This window comes from Ascidiella aspersa, chromosome 6 (genome assembly GCF_963924565.1).
Source record: "Ascidiella aspersa chromosome 6, kaAscAspe10.2, whole genome shotgun sequence".
Lineage (NCBI taxonomy): Eukaryota > Metazoa > Chordata > Ascidiacea > Phlebobranchia > Ascidiidae > Ascidiella > Ascidiella aspersa.
This window is the reverse complement of record NC_139452.1, coordinates 23,156,751-23,172,356: the sequence shown is the minus strand read 5'-3', so window position 1 is coordinate 23,172,356 and position 15,606 is coordinate 23,156,751. Positions and strand designations below refer to the sequence as shown.

The 15,606-nt window shown below is 36.6% G+C and overlaps 2 protein-coding genes across 2 annotated transcripts; both read left to right on the top strand.

The window, feature by feature from the left end:
- Positions 1–1,840: 1,840 nt before the first annotated feature.
- On the top strand, positions 1,841–3,181 carry LOC146140858 (signal recognition particle 9 kDa protein-like). Its single transcript, XM_083392320.1, has 3 exons — positions 1,841–1,990; positions 2,307–2,375; positions 2,693–3,181. The coding sequence occupies exons 1-3, from the start codon at positions 1,919–1,921 to the stop codon at positions 2,780–2,782; spliced, it is 231 nt and encodes a 76-aa protein (XP_083248446.1). The 5' UTR covers positions 1,841–1,918; the 3' UTR covers positions 2,783–3,181.
- A 1,767-nt stretch (positions 3,182–4,948) lies between these two features.
- LOC146140857 (HAUS augmin-like complex subunit 2) lies at positions 4,949–13,997 on the top strand. Its single transcript, XM_083392232.1, has 5 exons — positions 4,949–5,115; positions 5,557–5,670; positions 7,997–8,155; positions 12,519–12,837; positions 13,653–13,997. Exons 3-5 carry the CDS (start codon positions 8,030–8,032, stop codon positions 13,820–13,822), a joined length of 615 nt encoding a protein of 204 aa, XP_083248358.1. The 5' UTR covers positions 4,949–5,115; positions 5,557–5,670; positions 7,997–8,029; the 3' UTR covers positions 13,823–13,997.
- Positions 13,998–15,606: the final 1,609 nt, after the last annotated feature.

The following is a 15,606-nucleotide window of genomic DNA, read 5'->3' as shown; positions in this document are numbered from 1 at the left end:
ACTCTTTAACGTGACTATGCGTTCTGACGTAGAGCTCTGGCTGGCCGGCCGGGACGTCGGAACAAGGCCTTCAAACTGGGTAGTCCCGACGTAAACAGAACGAATCTAAAGCCTTACTAGACAATAACAACATGTTTTTATTAACGAGCTAAGAGGTGGCCAACCCGCTTCACGAGCCACATATGCGACAGTTAACCCGGTTTTATGCAGCTCTTGAAGCTGCATTGTTTTTCAAGGTTGTACACTGCAGTGTTGATTTCGTTGTGTAAGTTACAAAAAATTGCAGGTTCCACGTCCGACCGACCTATTTATTTTTGTAAAAATTAAATTAATTATATTATAGTGCATGGTTCCCAACCAGGGTGTCAATTCTCAATCGACTCACGTGTGCCAAAGGATATTTTAGGTTTTATAGGATTCCTGTTTTGCTTTGGAAAGCTTTTAGATACAGTTGTTTGTGTACGTTTGAGTGAAATAAAAAAAAATTCACGTTAGGCGGCAACCTTCTTACCGGATTCAGGGATGGGGGCTTAAGCCTCTTAACTCTGGAAGTCGGTTTTATATTAATTTAAAAGCGTGGGTCGCCCCTTGGCCGACTAAATTATGCTGGCTGTCACCTCGCTGCAATTGCATTTACAGTTGGATCCGTTAGTCCTTCCGCCAGATGTCGCACCGTGTCTTAATGGTTTCGGATTTGTTAAAGCGTCGCACAAATCAATTTAATTTTTAGAATACCCCTTTTTCATTTTTGTCGCCCTCAAAAAAGTATTTTTTAAATTTATTTTTTTCTGTTTTTAGATAATTATTTCCGCTGGAGGTAACACTAACCGATTTTACACACACGATATGACATGATTTGAAATACATCACATGATGAAATTTAAATTTAGTGACACGCAGTGCAAACGTTTAGGCATAAGTAAAATTTTGTGCCGAAAATGTTATCCCGAAAAAAATGTTTGCATTAGCCTATTTATGCCTCTTACGAAGATCTCACGCTATCCGTAACATTACTTTTTGGGTATATGCTGATTACCACATTATCTTCCATAATCATCGGCTTTAATATGAGGCTAGCAGTTTAACATGTTACAACGTCGTAATGTGCATTAATGATAAAGAGCCCACAGCGTGGTGTATTGTTTCTGTCTAACCAGACAAAATACAGGTAGACTTCGTACATTATTGTGGTTATTGTTAATTTTTAACCAGTTAGAATAATTGGTAAACATTCTATTTAACCTGGGCAACGCCGGATATTTTTGTCTAGTGCAATTTTACTCGATGTTGCCTAATTTGACGTCACTATACACGTGACCGGTGCTCACTGACGCGTGACCAAAACGCCGAACAGTGCGCTTTGCCTTTTCAGTGTTTCGCGTTTATTCTTGTTGATGCTTTCTAGGTTCTACTTACTGATAGCCGCTTGAATCACCGCTTCGTTTTATCGTGTGTTTCTGAGATTTGTGAATATACTCAACGGGCAATATCTACTGAGTGAAGTTACCTTGTCTAGAGTTCAAGAATTGGTTAAGGACAGGTATTTTAGCGCCCTGCTCCTTTGGAGTCAGATTCAAGGACGTGAAAGAGACTTTAGGCAGCCGTCGGCTCTCGTCTACGGAGCCATCGCCCTCTTACCCCTAACTGCAGACCTCGATTGGCTTAAGTCACTATCTGCCCATCTTTTGCCTTCTTATAAATGTATAGTTTCTGTATAAGATGCTATTTATTGTTTATTGATGATATATCTGGACTGTTTTTTTTTGGTATAAATCTGCCTCTGTGATCTTTACCTTAGTTCAGTAAACTTAAATCTAAACACACTGAAGTAGCAACTGTTGCAACTGTTTTGTTGTTCTTAATAATTGTAATAGTGCTGTGTTTTAGTTCACTAATTGGAAAATTTAAGTTTTTAATAATGACATACATGGAATCATGGGAAGAGTTTTGTAAAGCAGCTGAAAGACTTTATCAAAGCGATCCTAATAAGGTTGGTAAATTCTGTTAAAGTTATATGTAGATTAAAGACAGCATCTCGTCATATATGTAAATTTAGAGCTAAAAAACACTATTTAATATAGTTTCCCAAAGATATTTGTTACAAAGGGATTTTTTTAATCTGTTTTGAATATGGATAGCTGTTTAAATCATGAAAAGAGTACAATGCTTGGGAAATAGAATGTAAAAATAGGTTTGTCCCACATAAACCCTGGCAATCGCTTGTCATTAAACCATTATATTTAGTAGCATTAATGTGATGCAACTAAATACTATATCTCATCATTCTCATGTTATTTGTCTTTAAGGTTCGGTACACAATTAAGTATCGCCATCATGATGAGAAAATGGTGTTGACCATTACAGATGACCAAGTTGTAAGTGCTTTGTTTTATTAATTAATAAATTGGTAAACAAAAACAAACATATTATATTAGTTGTGGTGGCACTTTATTGATCCAACCTAACCAAGGCCAAATGAACCGCCAAAGACTGACTCAAATTAAGTAATATAAAAGCATTATCTTACTTATTTAACCATTGCGTCCTGAATAGTCACTGTGTACAACAAGGCAAATTATTTATAACCACCTTCACTAGTGAAATATTTTTACATTAAGAAAATCCCAGTTTTTAAAGAAACAGATGCATATCTTATTACAAGGCTAAAAAGCATGCTTTTGGCATTTCACAGAGATTGCAATATGCTACTCAGCATGCACAAGATGTAAAAAGAATGGAAAAATTCACAAGCTCACTCCTTCGGCTGATGGTCCATCATTGATCTATTTAAAGTAACAATTTTTTCAAGCTGTGGTTACACTCGGGGGTTTATAAAATGAGTGGTGCAATCGGGTTTTATTTTCCTTTAATAAAGTATTGTTGAGATTTGCTGGAGGAAATGCTTTGCGCAGATTTTTGCCACAGTCTGGCATCAGTTCTACATGCTACTGCAACTTTAAAACTCTGTTGAAAACATCTAGTTGTAATTTATAAAATGACCTTATTCTTTTGGGGTCATTCATTGCAATGTTTAATTGCATATTTTTATTGTTTTTTTTTATAAATAGTTGCGTGTAGAGCAGGCAGTAGACATTTGTGTTCTTCCCTTTTTCTGATTTGTTTTTTTATGGTTACGAAAATCGTGAGTTGTGATCTGCACAATAAAAACAGGTGTTGGATTAACATACATTCACTTTTCATGACTTCCTGAATGTCATTGCAATGTTTTTTTACATGCTAAATCGTAAAGTTTGTGTAATTATGATATTATTAATAGACAGGCGTGGATCTGAGATGTTTGTTTGGGGTAGGTCATTGAAGAAATATTTAGAGATGACGTCACTCAATTACGTCAAAACGTGACTTATTTAAACGTGTCGTCCTAATGAAGTAATCTTAAGAATACTACACAGTTTATTTTTGTTAAACATTTAAGTCATAGAGGTGTTTACTTTCAATATAAAAGCTACGTTACAGAGATGTTATTGATTCAAACGAAGCAAAAAAATGCGGTTAAATTTGATTTTAGACGCGACGAGACGCACGACGGCTGTGGCTTAAAACGTATTTGTAAGACATACAAGAAACATAGTCAAGATTCGCACGGAGCGCAAAAATTTTTGCATTTACGCAGGGAAAGACACTGTTTTTCGGAGGGGGGTTATTGCCACGTTCTATAATACAAATCGTAGTCCGATTTTCTTAGTCATACTTCAAGTTTTACTAGTGGTGATAAAATAATATTTGAAGGTACGCCGTATGGTATTTTTTATCAGGTTAGGGGGCATCTTATAGGCTCTGCCGACTACTCATTGTACTGTTAGTTTTTAGTTTATTCCATCCCAGAAGGTCGCACAATAGAAGGAAGTGAAGATGCCAGAAATGGCTGTCCTGGGTCTCTGTCGACAAGTGTAAGTATAGTAAGTATTTAAGAAGGCACAAGGCAAACCCGCTTTTTATAAATATACAATAAACATGGTTTGGCAGATAAACAGAGTTATATAAATCATTACAAGGCTCTCGCGCCATCATTTCGAATATGTTTAAACCAGATAGTCGAACTTTATTTATCGGTTTTGGGCCATTTTCTCCCGAACCGTAACTGAACCGACTGTTTTGAAAAAAGCGAAACCGAACCTGTAAAAAATCGGTTCACTTCAGCATTACGTCACAACTTGTATTTTACAGAGTTAAGTCATCCCATGTTCAAAATGTTATGAAAAAAATGAAATATTTATCAACTAAAACGTTGCTTTTTATTACGCCTCGAAACTTAAATTTCATACAAGTAACAATTCGATAATTATTCTTCACAGTTATTGACCCACATTTTTGGATTCAACGCAACTTAAATTGTTTTAGAACCGGAACTTTATGAACCGGTTTTGAAATAAGTCTAACTTAACTTGGTACCTTTTATGGCTTGCGACACCCCTCAGAAAAATAAATAGATTGCGGCACCCCTACAAGATTTTTCCGTAGGTAGTTCACTAGAATTTCACAATAAACGGAACTTAAGCGACAAACATTAACTCTAGGCTACACAAGGCACAACGTATAGGAAGTTAAAATTGAATTTAATCCACTCTAATCTTTACAAATAGTTGTAAAAGTTGAGCAAAAATCGGATTCTTGAAGATTCTCAAATATCTCTCGGCACCCTTGAGGATTAGAAATGGCAGCCCAGGGTGCCGGCAGCACCCCGGTTGAGAACCACTGGTCTAACTGGAGCAGAACCGGAACTTTTAAATTGCTCCAAACCAAACCGGAACTGAACTATATTACGAAAACACTCCTTGAACCTGAACCGAACGAAACCGGAAAAGTCAAACGTGTCGATTCCCTGTTTTTAAAATAAAACAACAATAATTTAAAAAAACGGCCCAAGAAAACCTATAGTAAGTATTCTATGTAGCAACCGCGGTAAATACAGTTTTGTCTGCAAGATTTTTACAGATTTTCTTAAGGATTAGGTCGTTCAATTCATTGCTTCCTTAAATATTAAACAAGTGGACAATACATAGAATGAAACGGGTGATTCGACGGAATCGCATTAAGAAGGCAGTCAAACTAAATTTGAAGCAAGTTACGCTCGCCTCTGACGTTGATCTGTTGGTAAGTTTTTACTATAAACCTTTTTTTTTGTTTGGATATAACTTGTAATAAAAGAAGAAAGAGGCTGTTTGCCCGGTTCGCCTGTTAACTAAATTTAAAAATTCGCACTACTGTAACCAGCATATCTGCTGCAAAATTACAATACAATTTATAGCTGAAGCCATTTACAGTGGTGTTATTTTAAATAAACTCATTTTTTCCTATAATATGGAAAATGGATCAGTTACCGTAATCTGAATTTCAACGTTCGTTAATGAGTTGCTTGGAAAATAGCCTCTGTTCATGAAGTATTTGTCTCTTTTCATAAAAGAAGTATTTATGTATTTCTTCCTTGCAATCTCAATTTTGACAAGTTGTTCAATACTGTGAAAAAGTGGTAGGATTCTACACCATTACTGCTTTAGTAAAACAAAGTTTATCTAACATTTTCCGTACATTTAGGTTTGGCTGAATTGTTTGCTATTTCTGCAAAGACTTGGAAAGTTTGCCGATTCTGAAGCAAAAGAAAGAAAATCCAAAGTTGTAGAATCTGAAGACATAGACAAGATAAGAAAGGTACTGAAAAAAAATCTTCACGTCAGTATTCAAGTATTACCACAGCCAATCATCCAACATACATTTACAACATTTATCTGCAATTGAAAAAACTGTGTCAAAAAAAACAAAAAAATCACAAAGCAGTTATTATTTTTATTGTTCAATCTAGACCAGGGCAACTATGGAAGTTTGGCACACCTACGATTTTGTTTCAACCGACTAAACCTGCACCCCCCAAAAATGAATATGCATCCGATTTTTTTATGCATTTTAGTAGCAGCCTTCAACAAGGGGGGTTAGACGCTTGACCGTAATTGCTTTTGACCTTAATAGGAGCAATTAAGTTAAACTTGTCAAGGCTAAAGTGTTTTTTACCTAAAACCTGTTGAATTACTTTTTAGCATTTATATTTTTGCTTATATAAAAAAATCCTGATAAGACGCCATAAGTTTTGTCGTAAGTTACATAATATTAAAAAGCAAGCTGTTCTTGGACGAACTGGTTTGCAATTACATGCCATAAAGTTTTGTTAATTGAGCAAAACGCTAAAAAAATTGTTTATTTGGTTTCAGTTGGCAAAGCAATTCTTAGAAGTAGGCTTGGCACATTGGCTACATAAAAAATACCTCCATAACTGAATGGCTGCACCTAAATCACGTTAAAAGTTGGCATAATTTAAAAAAAATCATACTGTGCTTTTATATTGTTTTTGAAGTCTTATAGGTGTTACATAAAATAGTTAAAGACGTTATAGATTTGTGCTTACAGCAAAAATGCTTTAACTAGATCAGGGGTTCCCACAATTTTTTGGTCTGTGGCCCAATTGTCTGTTTAATAGCGATTCGTGGCTCACCACGTGCTTTCAAGATGTTGAGAAGTATCGGTTTTGAGCGCTTCATCCAACTCGGACCGCAAACTCAGAAAAAAAAAAGCCAGAATGCACTTGAAACCTTAAGGTTGGCAACATTGCTATTCAACCATTTGAGCTGCTGTCTCCAACACAGCTAAAACCCATTGTTTGGAGAAAATGACCTTTCTTGCTAGATAATTTTTTTTTTGAAAACAAAGCGCTTAACATCTACAGTATAACAAAGCAGTAGAATCTGTTTTCATTGACAATGTCTTGGTCGCCTAGTTCTGGGCCATGGCCCACAGTGTGGGAACCACTGAACTAGATAATTTGAGAAAACCACATAGCAGCAGTTTTAGGCTGTGGATACATAGAAAAAGTGACAATATCACTTGTCTCTCGAGCCTGAAAAGTCTAAGCTTTTTGTTGTGCTCCCTAATTCTTTTCCTTCCCCACACTGATCGTGGGCAATCTAGACCATAGACTAGAGCAGCGGTTCTTAACCGGGGGGCGCCAAGCAATTCTTCTTAGGATGGCGCCAAGCAATTCTTAGGGGGGCACGGGCTCTACTTTATTATTTATCTTATTGGTTTTGTTTGGATTGGCCACCACTCCTACCGCTGTACAAACGAATCTTCAGTTTTATACTTTTATTGAATTTTTTAACATAAAGTCTATTTGAGTGCCATTGCATGTTTTCATATCATCGAAGGTATAACAGCACTATTTAAATGCAATTTTGCGAACTTATGGATATATGATAAAAGTTATCCCCCTTTCGAACTATTTTTATCCATATTGTACAAATGATAACAGCCTAGCAACAGGGGGATTCAAACTTTTTTTCGCTAATCTATAGTGTTTTTTGCAATATTGCCATTGTATTGTTTAGGAACCCTTAATCTAGACCAGTGATAACCAACTTCATAGCAGAATGGGCTGCATTGCCACTGGGCCGCAAAACCTGTTAAATTAAAGGTGTCACATCATAAGTTATGTCATACCGTTAAACTTAATTATAGTCTCAGACAAATATAAGTTTAGGCCTTCATCAAATACTGCGCGTTGTACACATTTTGATGATGGTCAAAATCGAAACAATTGTTTTAAATAAAGGCTATTGAAAGTGAGAATAAGTGTTGGGTCGCATGAAAACATCAGGCGGTCCGGAATGCGGCCCATGGGCCTCGGGTTGGCCAACCCTGATCTAGACCTTTTGAAGTTGCGCTGAGCAATGATAACGCCACACATTACTAGCCATCATAGCATACTGTGACAGACTATTGCTTTAGAATTTTTTTTTGGTGTGTTAAGGTGTTGTGAACCATTGCATCCTACTCTACTCTACTCTATCAAAGTGCAGATAAATAAAAATACTTTTTTCTTCATGTTTTACTGAATGCCTTTCCGTGAAGCGTAACAGCTCCTACCAATGATTAAACAGCAATCCAAATGTAGGTATTCACTGTTTCACCTCTTGTGTCACTTCTACAGAAACTTTTGCGAAGTTGTCTGTTGTAAGTCAACATGGAAGACTTCCTGGATTGCCAGAGCCCAACAAATCCTTGGGTGAAAAGTATGAAACATCCACTTGACGATGTGATCACAATGCTACATGGGACAGTTAGCCAAGACATGCCAGATGATGAAATGGTTTGTGTGTTTCATTTTTTGCATTTAAAAATAAAATATCATTTGACAAACTAAAAAGGCAGTCTTAATACATTAAATAGGAATGTTTGTATATGTGTTCTTAGTTTCATCGAAATATGGATTTTGTTAAACCTATACCTCATTTAGTTTCTCCGTGTTAAGTTCAAATGTTTTTAGTGCTTTGGTGTTTTTTTTTACTATTGATTCCCAAGATAAATTATACAGAATTAAGATTAACATGAACATAACTTTAATAAAATGCTTGTTTTTTGGGAAACAATAAATCAGAGTCAGACTGCAAAGTTAAGTTTTGTTGTTTTTTTAATTTAGGAATTGGTAGGACATTCAAATCATTACAATAAATTACCTTTTTTTACCTATTATTATTTGAGATGTGTTCAATATATGGATAAACAACACTAACATAATCACAAAAACAATTATTCAAATGAACATTATTATAATTGTTCGAAGAACTATAAGGCTGAAACTATCTAGAACAGGGGTCCGCAAATACTTTTTGGCGCGACCCAAAATTACTTTTGGCGACCCCAATATGAGTTATTTTTAATAAAATAGCTTTGCTAAAAAAACACAGTAACTTATTGTGTTTCTATTTATTAGTATTGCGTTTTGTTCATTCTAAAAGAGAAAGGGTTCTGTAACACAACCGGAAAGAAGCCTTAAGTTTTAGTACTTGTGATTTCTCATTCGGATGACAAATATGATTTAGCAACCAATATGTGTTCTTGGAGTTGCAGCCTCCCACCAACTCCCCGCCATAGCCCCTACAACTCCCGTCCGCTACTTAGCTAATTAGTGCAATAATTACTGTCAAGGTGTGTAATGATTTTTTTGGCGCGACTCACTAAAATTGCTTGACGTCTCGCAATCGCTTTAGGATACTCAACATTATAAGGCGCGATCTAAGGAATTTTCAGAGGTCAATATAAATTTTAAGACACAGGTCGGCAACCTTTACCAAGTCGCGGGCCAAACCAAACTCAACAAGTTCCCGGCGGGCTATACCAAGTTTCCACTAACAATTTTGTTTTAAAAAACGTGTGGCCTTTACGCACTGTAATATAATACTCCTCTAATCAGGGACGGACCTAAATGTTTGATGCAGTAAAATGAGTCAGTTTACTACAAAAGGAAGCAGCGCACAGTGCAAAAAAAGCGTTTGTTTAATTTTAATTAGCAATTACCTTTTAATTTACAAGGAGATGTGACGCATTTGGCACACACAAAATAAAATATGAACACATTTATACTCACATCAGCGAACTATTTAATTTGGATAAAATTGGATTTTAGACGGTTTCATGCTACGAAAAGTTTCCCACTTATAGTTGTCATGCCCATGTCCACCTTGGTCTGAGAAGATTCCCTCAATACGCAAATATAATTAAAAGTCAAATTAGATACGCGCGGGGCGGGAAAATTTTGTGTATTTTTCGTATAGTTAAAGCAGTTAAAAATATGGGGCATGGCCTTGCGTACAGTTTGTAGAGAGGTTGGGGGCCGGATTATTTTCACTGGAGGGACTTTAAGACACCATGTAATAGAATAATTAAGTAAACCAAAACGGGACATCTTAGCACAAGGACCTTACTCACCCTGCTTTGTCCAGCCTAACTCAATGCGCCAATCGCAACCAGGTTGCCTACATCTGGTTTTAGTTAGCAAAACTTTGCATTTAAAAATATGGACGAAGCTTAACCACACAAAAAATAATATTTCCGCAAACATAAATATTCGCTTAATTATAAAGAGGGTTCTTCCGACAATTATTTATTCTGTACCGACGTTTCGATAACCTATCCAGGTAATCTTCATCAGGGCATACAAACTTGTAACCTTGCAGAGGTATATATACAGTGAAGAAAAACGACGAAAAAACAAGGTGGCAAAACGAGGCGAAAAAAGGAAACAAGGTGCGAATAACGGGAAACGTGAAAACCGGCTGCAGCCTTCTAATGGCCGCTACTGCACAAAAATTGATAAGAAGGTGCAAGAAATGTATCTTGCTTAACGTTCATGGTGTTAGAATGAGTGGGTATCGCCCAATATTCTAAGAAGACACGGCGGTGGTAATCTCCTTCTCTAGTTACAATCGAAGCACATCCAAAGTCGATGTGATGACGTTGCTTTGTCTCGTGACTGGACAAAGCAGATTTCGACGCATCGTGTTGCCGGACATCTCGTTGATGTTCTTTCCTTCTCGTATTAAATGCTCGTCCCGTTTCCCCAATGTACACTGCGGAACATTCTGCACAGGGAATATGTATGAAAAATGGCTTAAAATTTTAAAATAAAGTAGATGCAGCAAACATGACATCAAATTAATATAATAGTGCATTTAGTCTTCACACAATTATATCAATTACTTATTTAAAGTTCAAAAAAATGTGCTAAAAAGCCATTTTTTGTATAAAACAGCCTAACAAATATTGTTGAAATTTGACATTTGTACCATGACTACTCACTTTATTACTGCAAAACAGCGTTATTTATGGCTATTCAATTGCAAAGCAATGCAAAAAAATAAGAAAAAAAAATTTTTTTAGGGGGAGACAATTAATTTTTTTTTTAATTTTAGCCCAAATCTAAATTTTCAAATTGACGTAGCACGGTCAATACTGAACCAAACATGCTCAGATTTAGTTTGTGGGTTTTTTAGACGCAACCTAACAATTCCAGGGGGTCCCCACTGAAATTAACGAAAAAGTGTTTTTTTCAACCCTAATGTCCATACCTTAACTTTTTTCGGTTAGTTTTAGACTAAACTTGTAGAGTGTATATTAAGCATGTAATTTTGGGCATAGGTAAATTAATACTTATCGTTTGAAGAGAATTGATTTACTGAGTTCTTTCATTTTCTTCAGACAAATGTTTTGTTTGCAATGATAAAAAACGTATTTTAATTGTTTGATGTATAATGCGGGATGCACTTTGTTAGGAGATTAACTTCTTACAAATGTTGAAAACTTGTTGGAATTTTTTATACGGTTAAAAACTTTATCCTAAATATGAAATAAGTACTAACAATCGGACATATGTAGTGTATTTTTTAATAAAAAAAGTTATTTTTAACAATTTATACAGAGCAGAGAACAGGGAAGTTCAGTTGATTCCGTAGTAGGAACCAAAATATTTTGTTTAGGGCATCGAGAAATACCTCATAGTTGGTTCCTAACCCTCAGTTTTTCATAGTCTAGAGTGGATATTTTCAATCTTTCATTTCTTTAAAATATTTTTTTTGTTCAAACGGTTACCAATCCACTAAATAAACATAACTGACAAACATCCCAAAAGTAGTTCAATTTGATTATTTGGCAAAGGTTTCGCGTTTGTATGACTGTTAATTTCCACTCACTAGCCCAATTCAACTGATAAAGGAAAAAAATGCTGTTTTGTTTCCCATATGTGTGAAATGCAGGTTAAAGAGTTATGGCATATAACTACAAACGTTCATATATTGCACGGATGTCCAACTCAGACATTCGGACGTGTCAATTTTTATCTTTTTTTTTTATAACTTCTTCCCGTGCCAAAGTTTAACATTTACTTGGTCTGCCAAAGACGACCTTTAAACTGTGTAGTAGCAATGCGCAACGCATTACTGCATCTATAAGTGTCCGTCGGTAAGCTGTCTTTTGCTGGTTTCTTCACACCAAGCTATATACTTATGTGAATGCTAGTAATTATGTGAAATGCAATTGACTGTATAACAAATTTAGTATTTTTTGGCAATTGGCTGAAAAACAAATGAAGTATTTTTTGTGGCTTGTATGCCATTTTTTGTTAGGTCGCGACTCGCGTGCCACATTTTGGATGCAAGCCGCGTGTTGGCGCGTGCAGTGGACACCCGTGGTTTAAAGTAGGGCTGCGGAGTCGGTTAAAAATAACCCGAGTCCGACTCCGGCCAAAAAAATAAACCCGAGTCCGACTCCGGTCAAATGTGCGATTTTGTCGAGTCCCGAGTCCGGCCCGGACTCTACAGCCTGTATTCCTCCAATTTACGTAACTAGAATAACGTGGATATTCAGCAATCCACTTATAGGGGTATCGTATATAAGTCATTCACTCACAGTGCATGGTTGGAAAATATTCCGCCATATAATATTCCACCTTTACAATTTCCATTTGACGGCCATATCAGTTTTAAAATTCGGTACTGCGAATGCGTATGTAGGACTCGGGACTCTGGTAGTACTTTTACAAGGTCTTACTCGAGTCCCGAGTCCGACTCAAGCAAAAACAAACCGACTTCTCGAGTCCCGAGTCCAACTACGACTCCGCAGCCCTGGTTTAAGTTATTCGAACAATAACCATTAAATCTTTCCCCAAATCGTTGCAGATCGACGAGGCCTACTCCAACACCCCCGCAGCCAAGCAGCTGAACGCCCTACGCGATCTGGCTCAAACCTCAGGAGAGATACGGCGCCATCGACGCGCCATTATCAAGCTGGAAAACGAAAAAGCCTGCAGCGACCTGACCAGAGCTGATGCCCTTAAGTCGAAGCTGGAAGCGGTCGAAAACCTCGTGGCCGAGTTGGAGTCCATCGTGACCGGAGAAGAAGCTCTTCGACTGAAGCTGCAGCGTCCGTTCGAGAGCAACCAGCTTCCCCTCGAGGCCAAGTACCACGAGAAGGCCGTGAAGCTTTTCACCAACCTGTGTCAGTTCCTTTTGTTTTATTTACCCATTTTTTTAAACTATATTTTTCGTTTGGATTTTTTTCCCGGCACATTGGTTATGCCGGGTCGGTGATCAATGGCTTTATTTTAGTGTGCGCTAAACCGCACATTATAGGTTCTAGAGCAGTGGTTTTGGTGTGCCATTTCTAATCCTCAAGGGTGCAGGGAAATATTATGGAATCCTTAAGAATCTGGAAATATTATGGAATCCTTAAGAATCTGGTTTTTGCTCAACTCCCACAACTTTTTGGTAAAGATTAGAGTGGAATAAATCAATATTTTCGAATACAGTTCCAAAATAAATTTTTAATTGTCCAACAATTAAATAAGGCTCACTAGAGTTTTTATTATTTAGTTATTTACATTTTTTTCGTATATAAAGATGAGTGAGTTAACAAAGTTCGACAAATCATTTTATATCCGGCCCGCTATGGTCAGGCCTTACACTTATCAGGTCCTACATGAACAAAGCCACCCAAACCATTTGCCTAATTTGTAACAAGCGAGGAAATTCTTTATATCTATTGCTTGGTTTTCATATCGATTTTTACTGGTGTTTTTTTAACAAAGTTATTTATCAATTTTGGAAACCTCCAAGCTTGACGAATAGGATTGTTAAAGTTTTTATTATAAGTGCTTTCCACAAACATAGCTTGCTTTTTTAAGTTAAATATACGGCAGTATACTTAAATGCTTCGACAGTGCCTGTATAAACTTTAATATAAAATCAACCATCCTCAATTAAAACAAACTTTTTCTTCAATTACTTACCTAAAGTTTGTGTCATTTTGCTCAGCGCTCTCCTTGTCCGACCTACAAACTCACATGAACACTATCGAACGTCTGCAATCGAAGCCAGTTGAAGAAGAGCAAGTGTCGGACAAGTTACGCTCCCTTTCAAGGAGATACGGCGAGCTCAGGGATTCATATCAAGTGCTATCAGGCGGTCTTGGAGACACTTCCTAAAAACTGGCATCCCTATTTATGGAAACGTTTTTTTTTTATATAATGCGACCTTCTTCCGCCTAACGATGTCCTAAAAAATGATGGGATCAGAGTCCATTTCTGATGCCAAATTATGGTATCCGTACTCCTGTGATCCTAGAGTAATATTTGTACCGGCAAAGCGATCCCAGATAAATTTTTTGTTTGTCAAAATAAGTTTGAGTTTCGCAAGGTTTTCCATCTTCAAAAGGAAGTTTCGCACAAAATACTAAACAACAAACGCACTACAAATTTTGGCTTAATAACATAGAACCATTTTATTTTCATCGTTTGGTTTTATTTATTTTGTTGCTTTGATAATAGTAAAGACTCCAATTGATATTGGACGGCCTTTTCTTAAATTGTCTGTTATTGACATCGCAACCGTATTTGAAGTAACAGACAAGTGAATAGCCCGTCGGTAGCTCTCACATTTTCTTTTCAAAGTACTTCCAAATAAACGTATTTTTTGTGCTATTTATTCAGTGTTGTTCAAAGAGTTTTGTGCTTATTGAAAAAAAAAATTAATTTAGATTTTATAGAAGGCAACAAATTTTGATGATGCTGTTTTAAATTTTCGACTAGTTTTACGGTATGTCATTCATAAGCTAGAATTAAGAGTTTTATATTTTCAGAAGGCTCTTTCACGTAAATCAAATGACCTAAAGAAACGGTGTCCAACCTGCGGCCGTCGATGAAAAATTGTGCGGCCGTTAACACTTATTTTAATAAGCATGTGACCGTGCTGCATGCCTTAATGGTTGATATGCTAAATGCAGATTATAATTTTTTACGACTTAAGTGACTGCAGTTAAATCAGTGAGCTAGGCTCTTTCGCTACATCTCAGTGAACAGAATTCTTATGTGCGCTAAAAAAACTTGATTTCATTGATTGATTTATGCACAAAGAAACCAGTGTATGACAGGGGTAGGCAACCTACGGCCCGCGGACCGGATCGGCTCGCTAATGTCCGACCCGCGGCCTCTTTGGACAAACTAGACACGAGTCCATTACAAATACTTTTTGACTATTTTAACTATAGGTAATTGCGTAAAATTTTTCGAAAGTTTTGCCAAATCCAAAAAAAAGTTTTGCCAAAATCCAAGAAAAAGTTTTGCCAAATCCAAACCTAATAAACGCATTTTTTTCGCGCTTCGCGCGATCAAACTGCATTTAGGCTGCATATTTTTTCCACGAGTTCGTTAGACAACAAAACGTCTTTTAAGATTAATTATGTTATGCCGTTACGATTTGACAACTTTTTGAGTCACCCCTAAAAAAATTTAACTTGCGGCCGTACGGCCGCCAAGAGCTAAAAGGTTGGACACCCCTGACCTAAAGGAATACATGCATACTGATTTCTGTTGTGAATATAACAGCTTTCAGGAATAAGAGGTGTAAGTCACTATAGGATTATAAACTGTTCAAAATTTATCTATAGGACCTTAAAACGGCCACACAGGGCACCAAATAATCTTCTGATATAAGGAAGCCAAGTATTCATTCTCGCGATGAATATACCAAAAAAGTGGCATCAGTGCTAAGCACACGTTTTTCTTTCGATCTGGAACCAAGAATAAGACCCTTTTTGGCGAATTTGAACTTTACTCGCTATCAGAAAAAGACGGGAAAACAACAATAACTATAAGCAGAAAAATCTTTAAAACCATATTATACAGACCAAGAACATAAAAAGTCCAAATACGCAGTAATATCCAGGACAGAATAAGAACTTGATCGTCTGAACAAAACATAAACCTGTCGA